This window comes from Falco naumanni, chromosome 5 (genome assembly GCF_017639655.2).
Source record: "Falco naumanni isolate bFalNau1 chromosome 5, bFalNau1.pat, whole genome shotgun sequence".
Classification (NCBI taxonomy): Eukaryota; Metazoa; Chordata; class Aves; order Falconiformes; family Falconidae; genus Falco; species Falco naumanni.
In genome coordinates this window covers 9,039,395-9,062,155 of record NC_054058.1, presented here as the reverse complement: position 1 = coordinate 9,062,155, position 22,761 = coordinate 9,039,395, and the positions used below count along the sequence as shown (strand labels likewise).

At 43.5% G+C, this 22,761-nt stretch overlaps 1 protein-coding gene across 1 annotated transcript; it reads left to right on the top strand.

Moving 5' to 3' along the window:
• The first annotated feature begins 91 nt into the window (after positions 1-91).
• On the top strand, positions 92-19,892 carry LOC121088613 (ovostatin-like). The gene is made up of 27 exons (XM_040594982.1): positions 92-269; positions 484-593; positions 2,392-2,550; positions 2,902-3,129; positions 3,659-3,716; positions 4,220-4,365; positions 5,452-5,601; positions 6,165-6,335; positions 6,643-6,775; positions 7,363-7,459; positions 7,953-8,181; positions 9,460-9,583; positions 9,931-10,049; positions 10,497-10,548; positions 11,324-11,407; positions 12,291-12,467; positions 12,991-13,072; positions 13,638-13,794; positions 14,284-14,358; positions 15,389-15,554; positions 15,822-16,042; positions 16,644-16,859; positions 17,260-17,384; positions 17,722-17,812; positions 18,389-18,457; positions 19,372-19,477; positions 19,807-19,892. The coding sequence occupies exons 1-27, from the start codon at positions 92-94 to the stop codon at positions 19,866-19,868; spliced, it is 3,585 nt and encodes a 1,194-aa protein (XP_040450916.1). The 3' UTR covers positions 19,869-19,892.
• The last annotated feature ends 2,869 nt before the right edge of the window (positions 19,893-22,761 follow it).

Below are 22,761 nucleotides of genomic sequence, written 5' to 3'. Positions count from 1 at the left end.
CTGAAAAGCTAGACAGTGATGTCTCCATCAGCCCTGTATAAATCACATTAAAAGCAGAGGAAAAAGACTTCACTCACTAAAGAAGGGTCCCATGTATTGCAAGCAGCCTTTGAAAGCTGTGATCCTCGGTAACGATTTATTTTCTTCTTTCCAGCTGGAGTCAGAGGGCTGCCTCTCCCAGGTTTTCAGCTCCAACATCTTTGAGCTAAACCGCATTGGTTACGTGAGGAATCTTGACGTGAAAGCCATTGTCACAGAGAAAGGAACAGGTAATGCCTTCTAGACAGTCAGAAACAGCAACAGTGATGTGGTCAAAAAGGAGAGCAGGAGATAGTCAGCCTCTGCCTGCTGAGTACAGGGATGTCTTCCTGAAGAAGCTCCATTTTTATAAGCACAGTGATAATCTCCAGGCAAATGCTAACTCTGATGAAGCTATTTGCAAGACAAAGTACATCTTCTCTTGACTCTGGACATTTCTTACAGGCCTGCAACTTACAGCTACTCAGTCTATTTCCATAACCCGGGTGATGAGCAATATACACTTTGAGAACATGGATCGCCACTACAAAAGAGGAATTCCTTACTTTGGACAGGTAAGCAAGGGCACAGAGATCTTGTATTGAAGATGACTGACAGGCAATCACATGACAATGGTAATGGGAACCTTTAGGGTACTGTTTGGAGTGGAGGGCGTTCTCCTCAATCTTCTTTCTCTACATACAGTGCCCTATTGGCAATTCTGAATATTGAAGACTATTAGTTATATTCTGAGTTTGATTCTACTAGAAATACTTCGAAACAAAACAATACATTAACTAGCATTTTTCTAACTTTTATTTTAAGCTTGATATAAATCACTGCCTCTCCCTTCAGAACTGACCATTGTATGCCAACCAGAGATGAATAAAAACACTGGGGGATGAGGGAAGAAACAGTGAAAAGCGTTTAAGAAAAAATCAAGTTTCTGTCTCAAAAAGCTTTTTCATTATTCTGTGTTTCATGACAAATCCCATATAAGTCTGTCAGTGGTATAAATGGTAGGGATGAATCTCTCTCTTTCCTTCACTTCAGCTTTTTTTCAATGATAGGACATCTTACCAGTAGCTGGAAGGAGAGAAGAGATTGTCTTTCTAGGATTTTTTTCCTCTCTGGAAGATGTCTGTATAACTTTCTCATGTTCCCCACTCCTGGTCCATTCTTCAGATTGCTGTGCACCTTAACAGCCCTTTCTGGAGGATGGGAGTGAACAGGCTCCCCGAGGTGATGTGCCACAGTGTAATTCCTCAAACACACACATTCACACACACGCTAGAGGTTAAACATGCTAAAAGACATATGGTAGGAAGCTGGGTTGTCACGTCTCAGAGGCAAAGCTGCTGACTGGCCTCAGGCTGCTTTTATGAAAAAAAAAAAAAAAAAAAAAAAAAACAAACAACCAAAAAAACAACCAAAAACAAAAAAAAAACCCAAACAAAACCTCAAAAAAACCCAAGCAAAAAAACCCCACCCTTGAGGGTCATATCAGGTGAACTATTGTCTGGAAGCCACTGATGCTTGCACTTTCTCAAAATGCAGCAGGTCCCAGTTCCCGTCCTGGTGTCATCACATGGCATTCATGGTCCTTTCCTGCCCTATGAAACATCTGTTGCTGGCCATATGTTGTCTGCCTTCAGTTTTGCTGCCTTCAGTTCCACTGAAGTTAACATCCATCTGAATACTTCTAGTTCTCTATTGTTATTTTTGTTTCAGAGGTCATTTTTCTCCATGCTGTTTCTGAACAGTAAGGATAGTCACTGTCTTAAGCTTGCACTTAATATATTATCACTTTTCCAATCTTTTTCTGAAAAAAAAAAAAAAAAAACAACCAACCCAAGCCTCTAAATGAATGTCAGTTCTAGCAACCTAGAATTTACCTAATGGTGTCTGTTATTTTTTTGTTTGCTTAACACATAAACGGCAGAGTCAGTGGGGACAGAATCAGAAAAATGTTCAAAACAAAGATCTGGAGAGAAGGCTTTCAGACACTGAAAGTATCAGCAGCAAACTCTCGAGACTAAGAAAGGGGAAAATGGAAGAAAGGAAGTACATCTTTAAACGGGAAATGTGTACTCAGAAGGGTCTGACCGGGAAAGAGACGAGATGTAAGAAGTTCTTGCTCCACAAAAGGACTTTATCAATTATGTAGCAGATGCTGAGGAAGCTTCTGCTCCAAACCTCGTAAGATAGCTGAGATAGCTCCCAGAAAGTGGAGAGACATTTCAGTTCTTAAGTATTGCTTTGAAGGGAGAAGAAAATGTAATTCTGCTGTGTGGAGAGCAAAGGAGTGCAAAACTTTGGTATCTACATACAGAAAGATAAGATGCTGATCCTGTTTTGCATTCTTTTCTACAGATCAAGCTGGTAGACAAAGACAACTCTCCTATTTCCAATGAGGTTGTTCATCTATTTGTCAATAACAAGAACACAGACAACTTCACCACTGATGATAATGGCATTGCAGAGTTTAGTATTGATACGTCCAAAATGTTTGATCCTGAGATCAGTCTGAAAGTGAGTACAAAACTAGGCTGAATAGAGACACAAAGAGAGATGGCTGCTCTCAGACTGAACCCCAAAAAGATGGGATGAAGTTTGAATTCTGGTAATATGTGCTTTATCTGGCTTATTTCATGTTCTAGACCTCTCAAAGATTACTATAAAAGTGAGGAACACCTGAGTTGTAGCAATGCAATGGCTTGCTGCAAGGCTGCAAGACCATTTTGCTGCTTTTTCCTCACCAGTTTGGCTTTAGATGAAATTCTTAAATGTATGCATTGCGTGATTTAATCATTCTGATGTCTGTATGTGATAATAATTTCTCTAGTGACATATTTGTTTTCCTTTTCTTCCCCATTCCCTCAGGCAACTTACAAAACCAGTGACCAGTGCCACTCTGAAGGTTGGATAGAGCCGTCCTACCCTGATGCATTTCTCTCCGTCCAGCGCTTCTACTCTTGGACTAGCAGTTTTGTGAGGATTGAGCCTTTGTGGAAAGACCTGAGCTGTGGGCAGAAGAGGATGATCACTGTGCACTACGTTTTGAACACAGAAGGATACGAGAACATCAGTACCATGAGCTTCTACTATGTGGTGAGTGTGTGGTTTTTGCATGGCTTGCTGAAAAGACTGGACTGGGCAGCTATCTGGCAGTCCATCCACAGCAATTAAGGCAGTGAGTGCTCTTCCAGCTTTTGTATTAACAGCCAGCACAATGGCCAACAACCCAAGGACAGAAGCGGCACTGAGATGGTTTGGGAAAATCTACTCACTCAGGAAAAATGACCTCCATTTCTGGCTACGTTACTCTATTTCATAGCAAGGGACCACCTTCAAATGTCTCAGGCCAGGGTTCTTGTCTCTTCCTTCCAAGGAACTCTTTATGGTATTCTCTGCCTCTCTCTTTCCTTCCTTTTTCTTCTGTTTCCTGATCAGTGACAAGGGCCCCAGCCACAGCAGCAGCAGTGGCAGCATCCACCGTGCCCTGAAGTTGATATTTAAGCATTTGGAGCCATCTCACTGTACACAGCTTGATGGTCCTGTTGGTGTACATTGAACTTGATTGCCACTTTCTTCCTCCAGCCACTACCAACCCATAAATATATTGCTCTTCTCTGCACAGGGCATGGCAAAAGGCAAGATTGTCCTTACAGGGGAAATTAAAGTTAATATCCAAGCTGGTAAGTTAAGTTACCAATCCGTGTTTCTGCATTAAATTTATTTGTTTAAAAAAGAATGGAATGGTTGAACTGAGGACCAAGGCAAGACTTTCTGGATGTATACAGCAGCTAATGGGAGGGCTGCATCTCGCCCCATTCATGCACGTGTAGTAGTGCTACCACTAAGATCACTATAAATTCAGATTTAGTCCAGCAATTAGTTCATTTGGTATGAGTCAAGAAGTAGTGTCCTGTAAAGATCTTCCCAAAGGACAATGTAGGGAATGCAGAGTGTGTGGCTTAGGGGGCTCTCTGAATCTGGCCACATGTTCAAACCCACAATAAATCTGAATGCATCTGGATCTAAACCCAGGCCTATCTAGCAAATCCAGGATTTTTCAGTTTATCGTCTAAGTGCAGATTGCTCCACTGACTGGTACAGCCATATACCAGCGGAGGACGGCTACTACTACAGCAGACCTTTGCACTTGTCTCTTTACGGGTCCATTTCTTTCTTTGAACAGAGCAAAACGGCACTTTCACCATCCCACTTGTGATCAACGAGAACATGGCTCCAGCCCTCCGGTTGCTGGTATATACCTTACACCCTGCCAAGGAGCTGGTGGCAGACAGTGTCCGATTTCCAGTTGAGAAGTGTTTCAAAAACAAGGTGAGAAGCACTAAGATACAGAAGTCTTTCCTGCTGTCAGATAAATACAAATTCTTTGTGCACACATTCACATCAGATTTCCAGGTTTTTTTCTTGTTTCCACCCACTTGTCTCAACATTACTCTCTTCACTTCTCCTCTTTCCTGATGGCCTTATATCTCTCCTCTACCACCACCTCCTGGCCTTATTATAAAAAAGTAAATCTTAAACACCAAAACCTACTTTTCAGGAAACCCACTCAACTCCCAGATAGTTCCTCCCTCTCTTGAACTATACTAGTGTCCTATTTAGTTTAGAACATCTGTTCTTGAGCATAGCGAGCACACTTTAGCCTTACCCCACTTCACTATTCAATCTAAATTTTTACACTTTTTTTTGTGAAAAAGGCAATTTGAGTTTACCAGAACTAAATACAAATGGAAAAGAAAGGAAAAATAGCAATCTGGTGTTTAAGTTTTCCTTCCATGTTTTTTTCTACTGGTACATTTTGTCATTTTGAAATCAGATTTCACTGTTAAGATTTTTCTAATCTTCAGTTCCTAAAAGTTAAACCCCATAAAACTTTAGGAGAAAACAAAACAAGTGAGATTAAACAAAATGTTTCTAGTTACTTGAGAAGGTCCTCCACTCCTTTTTTTTTTTTTTTTTCCCCTCTTATCAAACAAAAATGTGAAATAGATTTTGCTCTGAATAGTTTCAAAACAGAATCAGTTTTAAATATTTGCTAAAGTGGGCTATGGACCTAGTAAAAATATGATTTGCTTACTGTAACACTCATTACACGTAGCCTGTGTCATAATAAGATTTGAGTCGACAACAGCAGCAACAGAATCCACCTTTATTTTAAATCACTTGAGGTGGGGTCCATTTAAGCTGTCACAGGAGTTTCAGCGTGGTTGTACCTGAGCCCCCGTGACAGTGGGGGCCTGGTCAATAGAGGCGGTGGAGACCAGACATCTCTCTTCCAAGCAATCTGTGCTCTAACAGAAGAGCCTTCTGCTCTCCTCGCCCTCCATTCACACGCACCCCTAGAGCAATGCTGGGCATAGGGATGAGCCATACCAACATCGGTTTGATAAATTGCAGGTCTGGTTGCAATTCTCTGAAAAGCAGATGCGCTCAGCTTCCAACGTCAGTTTAGTCATCGAAGCTGCTGCCAACTCCTTCTGTGCCGTGAGGGCAGTGGACCAGAGCGTGCTGCTCCTGAAGTCTGAGACGGAGCTGTCTGCAGACACGGTGAGCTGCCCAAACAAACGCATTGTACCCTTCCACCGCTTCCTTCGCCTCCATTACAGTGTCTTTCCACTTAAGATTGTTAGACTGTGTTAGCCTTCTACCATTTTTTGCATGCGCTAGTCAAAAAGCATCTATAATAGGCAATACAAAGCTTTTGTTTATCAGCAGTTGGAAGTCCTCTTTTCATGTGGGATTTAGTTTAACCAGTGACTGGTCTCTGGCAGCACATCCCTCTGACGTATCAACCACTCCTCCCAGTCTTGTTTCATCAGCAAACTTGCTGAGGGTACCCTCTGCCTCATCATCCAGACCACTAATGAAAATGTTGAACAGGATCGGACCCAGTATTGACCCCTGAGGTACACCACCAGTTACTGGCCTTCAACTAGACTTTGTGCCACTGACCACCACCCTCTGGGCCCAGCTGTTCAGCCAGGTTTCAATCCAGGAAACAGCTCATTGTGTCAAACAGGCCAACATGTCAGCTCTGGCAATCTGCAGCACATGATGATGTGATCAGAACTGATCTTTCCACACACACAGGTTTTGTGTTTCTTCCCCAGATATACAGCCTGCATCCCCTCCAAGACTTTCAAGGCTACATCTTTGATGGGCTCAATCTAGAAGATGACCCCCAAGACCCCTGTGTCTCATCTGACAACATCTTTCACAAAGGCTTGTATTACACACCTGTAATGTCTGGATTAGGCCCAGATGTATATCAGTTCCTCAGGGTAAATGTCCTGTACATTACTTAAATCTGTTGAAGTGAGTTTTTACTTATGTAGCTTTAGTTATTTCTGCAAAAGACACTGTTAGTAAAACTTATACATTGACAAACCCTCCTCATGGACATTTATTGTCTCAATTGACTTTGGTGCCGGCTGTGATTTTCCAGCATGCACAAAGCTCCCACAAGTCTCTGCAGAGATGTCTCTGGGCATCTCTGTGGTGGAAAGGCAATAATGGGAAAGAAGGAGGAATGGAATAAACCCCAGCTACAGTATGGTTATGGCTAAAACTGAAATGTGTGTTTTACAGGATATGGGCATGAAATTTTTTACTAATTCCAAGGTTCATCAGCCAGTTGTGTGTACTAGTGAGACTGCAAGACCTTCCCCATATTTCTTGAATGCAGGATTCATGGCTTCTACACACCATGTCAAATCATCAGGTAATAAAGGGGACAGGAAAGGGATTTTAATATTTTCCTTAAATGAAGTGGTGTTCATGTGACATGGACAGTACTGATGAATCACATTGGTACTGATATTGAATATTGGTCTGGCACAGACTGAGACGGCTTAGGATAATGGCCAATGCCCAAAAAAGCTTTTCAGGTCTATGTTTCTGATTCCTGCCTAGCTTCATGCCAGGCAATCAGTGGAGTGTCAGACAAAACTGACGCTGTTGACACTGATTCCTTCCTGACCAGAGCTTGTTTGAAGAGTGCAACAGTGTGGACAGCAAACAGATCTGAAAGCCAAGTGACCTGAGTTCTTGCCCTAGGTCTCATGCTCATAAACAAGGAACCAAAGCACTTCAAGTAATGTTTTCTTTCTCTGTGATACCAGGTTATACCTAACTCAGAGATACATTGGTGATACTAGTTAATGTTTGTGTGGCATTACCAATAGTATCAGAAATAAATGGCTAAACACTGATCTTCCTTCATATGCCCATGCATATTAAAACATGTTCTTTCTGGGAGTCTTCATTATTTGAATCAGTTCTGACTAAATTGCCATTATCTCTTATCAGCCGAAATTGCTAGAGAGGAACGTGGGAAGAGACTCATCCTTGAGACTATTCGGGAATTCTTCCCTGAAACTTGGATTTGGGATATAGTTCTAATTAAGTGAGTACTGCTTCTTCCATCTCTTTGCCTTACTTTTAAGAGTTACTCAATATGTCCCCTGATGTCTTGCAAGGCAGCAATTCCTTGTCACCTCTTCTTACCTTTTGCCTGCAAAGACTTAGCTTTTTCAGTCGTCACCTGGCCACCTACCATCCTCTTCCCCATGATAAAATTACTCTGTCTATTCCCACAACATGTGTACCACGAAACATATTCCTTTCCTAAGAAGAGGGGCATCTTTATTTAAAATATGGGTCCATATAACAAAAATTCTGAGTTTTCCTTCCAAACTCAGGAAAATTATGGGCAGAAGAACTTACAGATAGGTTTTTCCTCAGCAGATTTGGGTAATAAGTTCTGTGGGGACTTGGATATTGAATTTCTGCAGACAGAATAAGGGAAGTGCTGATTTTCAAGACCCATTGCCTGGACTGAGAAGCAAGGTATATGAAACTCATCCTTTCTAAACTCATCCTTATTCCATTCTCATCAGCTCTACTGGAAAAGCCAGCATCTCATACACCATCCCTGACACCATCACCGAATGGAAGGCCAGCGCCTTCTGTGTGGAAGAGTTGGTCGGATTTGGTCTGTCTGTGCCTGCCACCCTGACAGCCTTCCAGCCATTCTTTGTGGACTTGACCTTGCCGTACTCTATCATCCAAGGGGAAGATTTCCTGCTTAGAGCGAATGTCTTCAACTACCTTGACCGCTGCATTAAGGTGTGTACTTCTGACTCCATTCTTAGACCTTACCCCATCTTCAAAGAAGCTGCAGCAAAATGACTGGTGTAGATGACTGGATCTGTCCCTGCTCTTGAATGGTGTACACTGGTCATTCTACCTGATGACAGACTATCCTGACTGGATTTGTCCTCCTAAATCGCTACAAAGCAGAGGGAGCTCTGTGTGAGCTGTGACTAGGATGGGTATGTAAGCAACTGTCTCACGATCCATAGAGGAAGTAAGCAAATGCTTTGCCGAGTATCATTCACTATCCACAGCCATGCAAGCCACTGACAGTTTTATTGAGGTCTTTTCTTTCAGGATATATTTGCAAATGTGAAGAAGTGAAGGGCTTGTGCTTACCAGACAGAAGGAAGTGGGAAAAGCAAGAAGTGGAGAGCAGACAAGCCCTTCTCAGGGGCCAAAGTTCCCAAAACAGGGAGCACAGAAGTCCAGTACTTGCACCACAGAGTATCTGCCCAGCTAGAGGCTCTATTGCTCCCAGGCACTGGGGGACTGTACTCTCAATATTAAGCACTTTCCAGGCAAGATGGCTCCAAACCACAGGTGCACTGCACCTCTGCATGGAGGGAGCTTACACACAGATTAAAGGATACCTGAAGAAAAATATAACGGGGATCTTCTGTATGGCTTCTTATTTATGTTGTATTTTGGAATTCTGGAAAAAAAAAAAAGAGGCAAAGGTAGTCTAGATTTCCTCTGCTTGATTTGAATGCTAAATATTAGCTCTCCAGTCTCACAAGGAGATCATCATCAAAGGAGGAAAAATCAAGACACAATTTAGGAGGTTTTTTTTCCCCAAGCTCTGTTAAGTTTGACCTAACAAAACAAAAAGGCCTAGGATTGTAAACATCCTAGAAAAACAATATCTCAGTTATTGAGGCTTTCATCTCTTAACCTTGTTTTCCAAGTGTTGATACAACAATAGAAGAACAAACATTGATAACTGGTTCCCTTTGCAAGTTAGTTCAAAGCCATTAGCACCAGGACAACTGAATATAAATATCCTGATCGGGAATCAGAGGTATGCATAGGATATTTAATGTCTCAATGGAAAATGTCATGAGAAGCAAAAGGGAATACTGTTAAGGTTACATCTGATGGATGATTCATCTAACACCATCATCGCAAGCTTTAAATCTGCTCTATGCTGTTAACACCAGATGCAGACGCTATCTCACCCCTCTCTAACAATAAAGCACTATTTGCCTATGGTACAAAATCATCCCATCACACTCCTCTTTCTGTTCTCAGATTAATGTTTCGCTGTCAGATTCCCTTGATTATCAGGCCAAAATCATCTCCCCAGAGGAGGATGGATGTATATGTGCCAAGCAAAGAAAGACCTATGTCTGGAATATTTTCCCCAAAGAAATTGGTAAGTGCCTTTGAATCCACCTGATTTTCTGTCCTGAGATTGATACTAATCAATTTATACCTCACTTGAAAAAACCTAATCCTCTTAAAATGTGGAGAACCTGGCCTACCACTGGTCTTTCTAGCTGTCTGGACTAAAGAGCTCCTTCAGAACTGCAGTGTGTTTATCATTCCTGTTTTCAGAGATCATTTCTCTTCCCATTTGTCTCACATGCAGTGACTGACAATTCATTATGTTGCACTACTTGATATCTGTAGATATTCATTATCAGATAAGTTTTCTTACTTTAGCCATCATTCTGCAAGATAAAGGTCTATATTTTTTCTCCTTTTCTGCTACTATTTAAGGTACTGTAGTATTCAGGATTACTGCAGAGACCAAGGATGATGAAGCTTGTGGAGACAAAGCACCTAGGAACATCAGTATTGACTACAGGGACACCCAGATCAGAACGCTGCTGGTTGAGGTACTGCTGACGGCTCTTACTCTTTGCCCTGTACTTCCCATGAGGAAAGGAAAATGTAGCAAAAGTACCAAAAGCAAGTAAAAGTTTTTCAGGTTCCCTAAAGAACTCCTGGTTTGGCTCTACCTTCATCTGGCTGGGACAGGGTCTGGCTATTCAATCTAAGAACAAGTCCACTCCCATCTGATGTCCTCTTCTATGAGGATCAGTGGGTGTTGGTAAGTGCATGTCTCCCTCATTCAGAGGAGAAACTGGAAGTGGGGGACTCCATCTGATGGGAGCTCCCTTTCAGTAGCAGCCACATCAAGTATGAACCTGTAAACTTGCTTCAGTCCAATTGTCTTATGATGCAGGAGGATTGAGCAGGGGCTGGGTCTTCTGTCACTGCATTTCTTCTGCGTGCTTTGTTCTCATCCACTGCCTGTGTCTCTTCTTCCCATTGCCATGCAGCCTGAAGGCATCAGAAGGGAAAAGACCCAAAACTCCCTAATCTGTACAAAAGGTAAGGGTCTTACGTACTGCTGTCCTGAGAGGAACTGTAAGGAAGGCTGGAGGTTGCACTCTTTCCCACAGCACTCACTGATGCTGTCCCTCCCCTTTTCCCCAGAGCTGCCCAAATGGCAGCTAATGTGAGTGTTACAGTTCAATTCCCTGCTACAAAATTCCTGTGTGAGCAGGTGCCTGTCACTTAGACAGTGCCTGTGCTGAGGTGTTGAAAGAAGGCTGCTGTGAAACTATCAAAGCGAGATGCCCTTTTCATGCAAAATCTGTCCTGCATTTCACCACTCATGTTGACTGCTGTCCTCTGTTCCAAGGCTAACTGTAGCTTGCAGCTTTCCACTTCCAATGGGAATAGGAGAGGGAATGTAACATTCTCTTCCACACTATCTTGGTGCTGACAGTAGTTTCCAAGGTTTCCTGAAGCTCTGCCTAACAAAAGCAGCCCTGACCCTCACCAACCAGCTGTCCCCACTATTATGCTGAAGAAATCCTCAAGGTTCACAGACACTACAGCCTGTGAGCACCACCAGCCTTACCCTGTTCAACTCATTTCTGTTGATCAATGACAGTTACTGCACCAATTGGTCTGTTTTTCTCCACTTTGGTTTTGCTGTGCCTCCTTCTGCCTTGAGGTTCTTCATGACAACTGTGAGTTTCTGCCTATTGCTGTCTCTTGTGCATAATTTTGCACTGTGCAGTTCCTACCAGGAGCATTTCACTGCTATGATCAACGTTCCCATACAAATGACCACAACACACAATATTTTTCTCCACAGGTGCCGTGGTTATTCAAGATGTTGCTCTAGATCTACCTACAAATGTGGTGAAAGGATCAGCCAGAGCTTCCTTTTCTGTTGTTGGTAAATATATAATTAATAAAATATAAAAAGAAAGAAAATGTAAAAACATAAAATGAAAGCTTTTTTAGGATCCAAAATGTGAGTTTCCACTCCTTGTGTGGGAAACTTTTGAGCAAAGAGACTGATTCTTATCTTGTCCAGCAATGTTCTTTGCTGTGTCAGAGGAATGAAGTTTAAATATTGGTTGCATTCTTCACTTTTCTGTTTAAATTTATTGCATTTGAATGTTTTGCCCTGAAGTAGCACAGTTCTGAGTTATGACCTCAGCCAGACTCAGGCCAGTATGACTTTTTTCTACTCACCCACCTGCAAATCAGAGATGCTAGTGAAATCTTTTCCTGAAAGGGACCTGAACTTGGTTATGTGACTCACTAGTCACAAAATCTTTGCTTTGTAATGTTGGTGATTTCAGCTCATTCTAGAAATCCCTTGCTGCGTTTGTGTCATCTTTCCTAAAAATAACAATTTAGAGGTGATCTGTGATATATCTGCATAACCAGTGCCCCTTTTCAGCATTAGTTGTCAATTCTGCAATATATGGTTCACTGTAGCATCTCTGGGCTGTTCTGCTTCCCTCCTCTGGAAATAGAAGTTTCCTGGAACAACTTTTTTTAATTTCTAATAAGAAGTATCTGCTTGAAGTGGCACTGAAATAGGTAGTGTATCTGGTGTGGGTGATTTAGACTAAGGAAAGGTGAACAAGGGTTTTCTTGACTGCGAAGCAGAACAGAACAAATCACTCGGTACTGAGAGCTTTGTGTTTGTTGGAAAGGCTTGCAACCCTAGCTAGACTTTCCACGACTCTGACTACGGAACAAAAACTACTGCTTGCTTCAGTGCCTATGAGTTGTGCTAATCCCCCCTGGCACCTCCTCTTCCCCAGGTGACATCATGGGCACTGCCATGCAGAATGTGCACCAGCTCCTGCAGATGCCGTTTGGCTGTGGGGAGCAGAACATGGTCCTGTTTGCACCCAACATCTACGTCCTGGACTACCTGAACAAGACAGGGCAGCTGAGTGAGGAGGTCAAATCCAAGGCCATTGGATACTTAGTGAGCGGTGAGAGCCTTGTGCTTCCCTTACAATGTATGCTGAAATTCCCATTGAGGCCCGGTGAGCAGAAGCAGCAGAGTGGCTGTCCTAGCAGTATGGCACTGCTGCTGTAGCACAGCTCAGCGACCCAAGAGTCTGCCCTGATCAAGACATTTATTACCTTTCTTTTATCTTCTGTTTCTCCTTATCCTATTTTGCTGAGACTCAACTGTCATGCTTCCTTTGAGATTCCGCCTTTCAGACCCTTTCTTCTTTTCCACCCAGGCACAGTGTGTATCCTAATCCTGTTAGCTTAGTCGGAGCACAGAGCTGAGACAGCTCTGCCTGTTCTGTTTCTGCCTGTTCCATGTTTCTGCTGGACAAGATGTTCCATCCTTCCATCTAAGCTCCTTCAGGGATCCCCTGCTGCTTGGTAGATATACATTGCCTTTCCACTCTTTCCCATGGTGGTTTCAGATAAATCTGCCAGCAAACAGAACAGAATTTTGTTTTTAAATTAGGGAACACTTCCTCTTCCATGTTTTTTCAGGCTACCAGAAGCAGCTGTCATACAAACATCCTGATGGGTCCTACAGCATCTTTGGCACCAGAGATAAGGAAGGGAACACCTGGTGAGTACTGGGAGCAGAAGTGGCTCAAAGATTAAATTACACTGAATTCACATGATGCACTTTTACTAGCTAAATCAGATGTACAGAGCTGTCTAAGATCGGGGCTCTGTAAGCACTAAGAAAAATGGCTCTCTGCCCCATGCCAGGCAGGGTGTGCAGAGAGGCTGCGATCCCTACAGACCCAACTAACTTTTTGATTCACACTCCTGCTGTCTCCCATGGAACCCAATGCACCGCACTGCTCTGTAGAATCACAGAATCAATTAGGTTGGAAAAGACTTCTAAGAGCATTGAGTCCAACTGCAAACCCAACACTGCTAAGTCCACCACTAAACCATGTCCCTAAGTACCACATAACCAGGATTAACCCCAGAGTGTGTTGGACACCCTTCCTATGTCCCATCTAGCTACTGTTCCTTTAACTAACCTTTCCTAGAGGAGCACACCAAGAGAAAGCAAGCCATCAGCATGTTGGCTGTAACTCTTCATGTTTATGCATAGCATGAATGGGAGGGCTGAGTTTTTCTGTTCCTACTTCCAATGCTTCTTCATCTCTCCCTTGCAGGCTCACTGCCTTTGTGTACAAATCATTTGCACAAGCTAGTCACTTCATCTATGTTGATGACAATGTCCAGGCTCAAACCCTGATGTGGCTGGCAAGCAAACAGAAGCCAGATGGCTGTTTCCAAAGCGTTGGAACACTCTTCAACAATGCCTTGAAGGTGGTAGAGAATTGCTTCTTGGTCAAATTTAGTCTTTTCGTTAAGAATATGCTCTCCCACTACTGTCAAAAGCTATACTTTACTCCAAATGCCTGACCTCTGCCAAGGGCTAGCTCTCCACACCTTACAATGACTATTTTCAGCTCAGCTAGCTTCCCCACACTGTACCTTACACCTTATGAGCACCTGGGATAGGGTTACAGAACTGTAAGCTTGAGGGAGGGGGGTTTTTTTGTGGGTTTTTTTGCTTGTTCGTTTGTTTTGTTTTGGTGTTTTGTGGGTTTTGTTTGTTTGTTTGTTTGTTTTTTGAGATGGTAGCAATGGGTTTCTCTTGATTTAAGAGCCATTTAAGAGCTCTGTGTATGCTTTCCTTCCTCTTGGCCTGCTTCCAGAACTGACTGCACTCCCAGCTGGGATATGGCAGTTCGTATTTAAAGACTTCTCACTCGTGGCATTCACTAATTATTCCTCTCTCTGTGTCCTTTTCAGGGAGGAGTAGATGATGAGCTGTCGCTTTCTGCCTACATCACCATTGCCATGCTAGAAGCTGGGCACTCCAGCTCGGTAAGGAGACCTTCAGTTGCTGGTATTCAGCTGGAATTGGTTTGCATTTGTTGGCTTGGCTCCAGCATCTGCTACAAACTGTAGTAAAGAGAAAAGGGAGAGAGTACTCCCAAGGAACGTGACCCCGCTCTGTATCTGCACTAGTTGCTGTGGTAGAGAAGTTCCCCATCTCTATATCTTTTAAGCCATCACTGTTCAAGCAGAAATTGTACAGGTCTCAGTGAGGTTAGGTCTTCTATTTGAGATACCCAAGACCTTTAGCGACATCTCTTAGTTTCTGATAAAGAAACTTGAAACGTAGTAACCCACACGCTATAGTTTAGCCTCAGACATGGTTCAATCAAGAAAGTAAGTTATTGCAGGTAAATCCATAAAGTCTACAAAGGGGACTAAAAGCTGTGTTGGAAAAATGAAGGTCCATCACAGTGAAAAGCTGTTCTGTCCTTTTTAAAAAGTGGCTAGTACAAAGAAGACCACAGAGGAGATGTTAAACTTCAATATATGAGTTTCTCTGCCTCCAATTTGTCATATCTTTTCTGAGGGCCTTCCTGGTTAGTGCATTGGCAAGGGCAAGAGTCAATCTGTAAAGATTTTTTACTTGTTGTAAACCTAGTACAACTTCACAGAATTAAATTAAAATTACACCAGAGTCACTGAGGAGAGACTGCTAGGTTGGATTTGTTTAAAACAACTCTCGTCTATAGAAGTGCAGAGTGAATTATTGTCATGGAGGTAAGCAGGAATTAGCTGTGAAAGAAACGGTCTTCTCTTTATAGACTGACATCTTCAAAAACACACTGAAAAGCCGCTTGATTTGTCTGAAGTTTTCTCTGAAATCTCTCCTTAAATAATACTGTATTGTCTCTCCTGAAATCACTATACAAACTGAAGTCCCATTCCCATTGCTGTGATAGTGACAGGAGGAAGAACAGGTTTAAAGAAAATAAATGTTTGGCCAGGTGAAGACTACTGTCCAGAAGTAAACCCATATGTTTTGTTTTGCTTCGGTTTGTCGTGTTTTTTTTTAAAGTACCCTGTAGTCCGAAATGCCTTTTTTTGCCTGGAGACTGCATCTGAGAAGAATATCAGTGATGTTTACACTCAGGCACTCATGGCCTACGCTTTCTGCTTAACTGGCAAGGCAGAAAAATGTGATTCATTCCTCAGAGAGTTACAGAAATCAGCAAAAGAAGTTGGTGAGTTTCAACCATTTGCGGAATTTGGGAAGTGGGTAGAGGGAACAGATCTTACTGATGGTTCATGGTCTAGCCTTAACAATACTGAGAGTATAGGTACATGCACCGACCTCTGCAAATAATACATGGAGTTAATTTACAGCACACCTGTTGCTCCATAGAGATTACTTGTGAGAAAGAGGCCAGGACACAGCACACCTCCGAGGCAGCATGCAGCAGTGACACCCATAACCCATTTTGGTTGCTCCTCACCCTCTGTTTATTCAGATGGCTCGCAGCACTGGGAGCAGGAGGAGAGGTCTCCATCAGAAAAATCTCCCTCCTTCCTTGACCATGCCCCATCAGCTGAAGTCGAGATCACCAGTTACGCGCTGTTGGCACTGCTCTACAAACCCAGCCAGAATCAAGAGGATCTCACAAAGGCCTCAGGAATTGTGCAGTGGATCATCAGGCAGCAGAATCCCTACGGAGGTTTTTCTTCCACCCAGGTGCCAAAACTCCCTTCCACTCCCCAGCCAGTCCTAGGACATGGGGCACTGCTTCAGGGTGCCAGCAGGGCTTTGACTACCTAGTCTTATTTCTCTTTTGTACCTCATGTCTGAAACACACAGAGACCAAGCATTTCTCTTAAAGAGACCAAAATACCCCTTTTTCTTTTTTTTCCCTCTTCACTATGAAAAGGTTAAAGCCATACAAGATTAATCTGACTAGCAACAAATACAGATACTTGTGTTGGGGATGAGCATAGAAAACACCAAGTTCCAGCTGTTACATGACCAAGAAGTGTTTTGTAGTAGTTCTCTAGAAAATACATGCTTCACCACCATGAAAAACTCTAGAAGTATGCTCTAGTGCTCAGATTTTATGTCCTGAGACCTTTATATGAGTACAGAGATTTCTTCCACCCTAAAACATACATGTCAGAATGGAACAGCTTCATATATACGGGAACCCTGGAATTATGCGCATTCAGGGTTTCTTTAGCCAGGATGAAATAACTATGTTTCATACTGGAACCATAACTTTGACCTCCTTTGCACGGGCCACACTGTGTAGCTAATTGCTTTTTATTATTTTCTTTTGCTTCAGGACACAGTCATTGCTCTTCAAGCCCTCGCTGCTTATGGTGAGGCTACCTACAATTCTGTTACACAAAATGTAGTCAAGATCACTTCCAAAAAGGCTTTTGAGAAGACATTTATTGTCAACAACGCGAACAGGCTCCTGCTGCAACAGATTCCCCTTCCTGAGGTCCCTGGGAAATACAGCCTAACAGTGAATGGCAGTGGATGTGTACTTATGCAAGTAAGCGTCTGCTCTCCTCTTCATTGTGTCTCACATTCTGCACACAACACAGTGATCTTTTTGATGATTGTCTAGCAGACTTCCCTTTATTTTTCCTAATTATTTTATTTCCCTAAACTATTTGAACTTTTCCCCCCATCCCACATTCTGACTCACAGCATGGGGAAAAAAAGAGTCCTTTCTGATCAGGAGCTGGTTTTGGGAGGTAACTCTGGGTACAAGCACCTTCACTGTTAAAGAGCATTAGTCTTTTGTGTCTGTCATTGATGTAAGCAAGGACCTTCCTCACAAAACCAAGAGCAACGTTGTCAGGAAACTTGACTAAGTCTGATACTTGTTGTCTGGAATGCAAGGAAAACTCTTGTCATGCCTGAACAAAAGTTTTTTTTTCCTCTTCCAGACAGCACTGAGATACAACATTCACCTTCCAGACGGGACCTTTGGATTTTCACTCTCTGTACAGACATCAAATGCTTCCTGCTCACTGGATCGACCAGCGAAATTTAATATTGTCCTCATAAGCAGGTAATGTACCATCAACAAACCAGTTGCACAGTTGACAAGGCATGCAGAGAAGGTTACCCTGTGTATTCAGTTCTGCTTACGAAGTCAAGAACAGTGAGCTGATCAATGTGTTGATGGTACCAGCCTGTGAAACACAGTATCCCAAAAGACCTTGTCGCGGTAACTGATGGTGGTAGCACATATTTGGCCCCTTCATACCAGGGGCCTTCATTTGAGCCAGTCAGCAAGTGCATGTGCCTCATGCCAGCCTCCCTGTGCTGTATGAGACCAGGAGCAGAGAGCTGAGGTTTGCTTCCCCAGGCACGGTCCCGACTGACGAGGGCTTCTGTTGTTTCAGTTACACAGGGAAGCGTAGCAGCTCCAACATGGTCATTATCGATGTGAAGATGCTGTCTGGCTTTGTTCCTGTTAAGTCTTCCCTGGACAAGGTAAACTTATAGGAGCAAGACTAAATGAGTCATCCCAGGGACAGAGGAGAAGACTGGTCATGATGAAAGCAAAGGCCTCGTTAAGGATCATTTGTTGACCCACAAGCCCTGCGAGGTGTTTGCATGGCTGCACTGTCTTCATTACCAGGTAGAGGGAGTGTCCTGCAGCGAGCTGTGAGCACACAGACATTCGCACCTTTAAAACTAGGAAGGGTTCCAGCTAGAACCTGACCAGCTGGCAGGTGCAACTGGGAGCTGGCACTGCCTAGGTAGGGAAAGTGTAGGAAATCTGCCAGACCGATTCTGAAAACTCTACACTAGAGTCAGACAGTATTCCCTAAATGAACTGCAGTGCCTCCCATGCACTTGGGAAGTGCTCGTACCCCCCACTAAGCAGCAGGTTTTGCTCAGTCTACTCATCTGTTCAGCAACGTATCAACTAAAAATCAGCTGCCAGCCCTTGATACCTGGCTAGGACCAGAATGAATCCCATAAACACGCAATGGTAGGATCTGGGGTAGCATTTGTTTTTTCATTGTTTATAAATACATTTATCTCCATTTCATTGTTTTAAAGCTCATTGCCAGTCATACAGTGATGCAAGTAGAAAACAAGAAAAGCCATGTCCTTCTTTATCTGGAAAATGTAAGTTCTGATCACTATGCATCTAATTTTCACAAAGGATGCAAACAGCATGTAATAGATGCATCTACAGCATGGATGCACTCTGTGAAGTGCATTTATCATGTTCCTTCCTCAACAGTTTTCCCCTGTAATCACTAAGCTACTTAGTCCTCAAACTGCATGTAACATCCCAACCTCCCAAACGGCTTCACAATGATGCCTGCCCCATTAGCACCTAGAAATAAATTAAACAACAAAAGCACATAGAAATTAATCAAAAATCTTTCTCTTTTCAGTCAATATCAGATAAACACCACAAAAGAGGTTCCTTTGTGTGTTATGTCCCCTTGGGAGTTTTCTTGTAAACTTCAGTTCTTCCAACAGGACATGAAACACTGCCCTAAACTCCTCTGGAAAGATTTCCATTCCTTCTCTTACACTAGTTCATTCCCAAATGTAACCTGTAATCTAATCCCTGGCTCAGCATTTACATAGTAAAAGTAACTTTGCTTGGGGCCCTGCAGAACTAACAACAGAAGCCAATATGCCCATGATGCACATTGATTCCCAGTTTCTTGGTGGCACATAATGTTCCTGTCTGAAATGGGAGGGGCTGGAATACCAGATTTTATCGTCCTGACCATTGGTAGACCCTTGAGAATTAAGCCCAGTTTTTTGGGACATTTTTCCCCTCTCCGGTAAAAGGATGTGTAATAACTACAGAATCAGGTAATATAAGCAGGATAGGAAACCTACAACTTTTCAGTTTCAATTTGGACTCTCCAAACATATTTCAGATAATGGATGTCCCACATCTGTATGTGTGGCATCAATGAGATTTGGAATATACAGTCTATCAGTTACCACCCTGGTCTGCTCCAGATGTTGTTTTACAAATAAAAAGATTTATGTGATCCCTGTCCATCCATTCCCAGATCTCGCAGAAGAAAAGGAAAGAAATCACTTTCACAGTTGAGCAGGACTTTGTAGTGACCCATCCCAAGCCAGCTCCTGTGCAGATCTATGATTACTATGAAACAGGTTGGTCTTTGATTTTGACTAGTATGAAGTTTGGGGGAGGGGCTGAGACAGCAGAAACACTGCATGCGTTGTGGAAGACCCAGAACCAGCCCTCCTGGAACTCTAGCAGGATCTGGATCTACTGTCAAGGCTCATTTCAGTTTAGTGAGCTGGGTCTCATGCCCAAGGTACAAGTGGGCATGACTAGAAAGTTACAAAAATGCAGGTGCCAAAACTAAGGACATTTCAAGGATCTCCAGCTTAAGCATGCGTAGGGTACACCCACCTCCAGGAAGAGGCACAGGAGGTGGTCTCCAGGCTAAAGGGACATTTCTTTCCTTCTTCTCCAGAAGAGTATGCTGTCACCCAGTACACGTCACCATGCAAAGAGGCTGTTGCAGAAATGGACTAATAAGGAAAGTAAAAGCCAGGAAAACAAAACCCAAGCAGGTAAGAAGGTGAAGTATAAAACAACGTGAGCAGAGAGGTTGTCGGGGTGAGTACAGCAATAACTATCCTCGCAGAAACAGATTCTTCAGACTCCACCAGGCTTCTCAGGGAGCAGCCAGACAGGGGCCAGGTCCTGTCCCATGACACATGCTTAGTGGACTCAAGGGGAGACCACATTGCTGTTCATGGGAAGAGCTCAGCCTCTAGGGGGGAAAGCCAAACTGCAGAATAATGGAGAGACTGGGAAATACTTTCAGGTTTTCCTCAAAAGCATTGGCACTTAGCAAGGAATAATCTACCTACAGCAGTCCTTGAAAGCCTCCCCCCTGAAGCCTACGCCTCATGGGCACAGACAAGGTGTTTCACTTGGAGTTACAGAAACCCTTTCCTGGATAGTTAAAACATTACTTGAGGAGAATACTTGAGGTGACATGAATCATGGAGTCGGTGTGTTGACTAGTCAGAGGTACAATCCTGTCTTGCTGTAGGTCTGCGTCCTGCTCAGCACGGCGGTTATGCTGGTTATTACTTGCTGAGCAATGCCCAAGTGGTACAGGCACACCCTGCTGCCAGGCCTGGGCCCAGCCTCTGTTTTGCACAGAAGGGGATGACTACCCTGTGTCCTGAAGCCGTATGTTATATCTTGCAGCTGTTGGTTTGTTCCCATTGAGGTTATTTTGTTCTGGATTTTTCCCCTGCAGGACCAACATCAATGTTGAGCAAGAGGTCAAGCATCCTATTTTCTTCTGTCATTAAGTCCTGGAAAGGGCCATTTCACCTTACTAATCACAGTGGGAGTTTGCAACGTCGTTTGAGCTAGTGTCTGATTCTCTGTTTCCTTTCACAGTACACATCTCTAGATCTGTATCATAATAATGTATAACTTTCCATAAATAAACCTCCCTTTTACATTGGGCGCTGGCTTTTTTTCAGTGTCATGGAACAGACATTTCAATGACAATTCACATGTTATGGTTGCTGGCTGGGGAAGGATGAAGGGAGAAACATATCTGTCTTGCTGGCAGCGCACAGCCTCCTCTCCCAGCTACAGCTGATAACCCCTGGTAACTGCTGCAATACACAACGTGTTCAGTCCCTCCCACCTCTGGAGTTTAGGACACATTTCCCATGGCTGCTGAACAGCCCCTCACCTTTCCCCAGCCCTGCCAGGGTGCTGCCTCTGCCCCTGTGGCATAAAAGTAGGGGTTTATGTATGGACATGATGGATTGACTATGCACCATGCTTAGTAGAGGAGAGGGTGAAGAAAGGGGCAGGTTTCAGTCCAGGCCTGCTGAGTGTCTTGTCCCACGTCCCGGATAATCCCCTGCCAGGCCCTCCAGTCCACAAGATTGGCCAGAGTTTGTCCAAAAGAGATGACGAGCCTGGATCATGATGCCCTGTCCTAGCCAGCAGGAACAAGCCTCTCCATTTTCCTGCACCTTTTGTCATCCCCCACTTTGTAACACTTGGAGTCACGGTGGTTTCAGCAAACACAAATGCTCTTGGGCTGCAGCATGCCAGAGTTGGTGGAAGGGTGGGAGGAGCATGATCCAAGCACTAGGGAGCACTGGCAAAGGGGACAAAGAGACAGGCAGGGATGGCTGGGGAGGAGGGAACAGAGCAGCATCAGGAGGGCTCCACAAAGAAATATGGATGACGTTTCTCTTACCCAGGAGTAACAACAGCACCAACAGCCCTCGCCCACCCCAGCCAGGGAGAGCGATGGGGCAGGAGCTGGGCTGGATGGGTGTGAGCCTGCAGGTGGTGGGATCCAGCCCCACACCCACTCATTTGCAATGTATGAGGAGCTGACCATCAGCCACGAAGGAGCGGGGAGAAAAGGATGGATCGTTATGGAGTGGGGAGGAAAAGGACCTGCCATGCAAAGGTGTGAACAGGAATGTAAGTGAAGGTGCAAACTGTTCAAATGCTGAGGACTAGTATGTGTTTTGAAAGGATCCATTTCACTGGGCAATTTGCTAAAGTTGTGTGCAGACATGCATATTTTTATTGAAAAATATTAATCATCATGTCAGCACAGAATATCCTTCCTCCCAAATAATTTTTTTTTTTTTTTTTTCACAAAAGGTACTAAATAATTTGAGTCACTGGGATTTGTGCTTCTGAGTTACTCTGGCCTGACTCCTCACCAAAGCAGATGTCTGAGTCTCTACAGGCAGCAGGGTACCCAAATAGTCACAGTATCCATCAGCCATGTGTGAGTTTTAGAATTGCACAGAGCTGGTCATCCAGGATGTGCATGATATTGATGTTATAAAAAGCCATTTCATTAAGTTTCACAGACAAGGAATTTGTGGGGCATGAAATTGCTTTGGGTAGAGTGCAGATATCCACGCCAAGTTCCAAAATCAAAACTTCACTGGCAGTAGGAGGGAAGCGAGAACGGCTGTCAGTTTGTTTTCCTGACACACCCTGAACTGTAGCAAACAACTGATTCGATTTACATGAGCATTAGACAGGACTGAAGCAAGATAAATCAATAGTTACAGCAAAAAGAAAAGGAGAGCAGGCTGAGTGGCTGTGGACACAGGATGTGCAACTTTCTGGGGGATTTGAAGCCAGTGAAGCCAAGGCTGCAGCAACCCACATGGAACTCATAAAAAATCCCCCTCAGGTCTGGCCAAATGTTATTCTGTTCAGCCAAACATTGTTTTCTGGGAAGAGCCAACGTCCTGGGGAAAAAAAAATAGTTGCATTTTTATCATTCTTTTGGAACCTTCTTTTCCTTTTAGGCCAAACCTGTACTATTAAAACATCAAGAACATATTTCCTACTGCAGACTCTTCTTCTGCATGCTGAAAATGTAATGTTTATTACCCAATTTTATCCCGTG

Bases quoted from the DNA above. Each gene is read 5' to 3' on its own strand.
- LOC121088613 (XM_040594982.1), top strand. From the start codon at position 92: ATGTATTGCAAGCAGCCTTTGAAAGCTGTGATCCTCGGTAACGATTTA. The intron at 13,073-13,637 runs GTGAGTACTGGG...TCTCCCTTGCAG, and splicing joins GATAAGGAAGGGAACACCTG to GCTCACTGCCTTTGTGTACA. The intron at 18,458-19,371 runs GTAAGTTCTGAT...ATCCATTCCCAG, and splicing joins TCCTTCTTTATCTGGAAAAT to ATCTCGCAGAAGAAAAGGAA.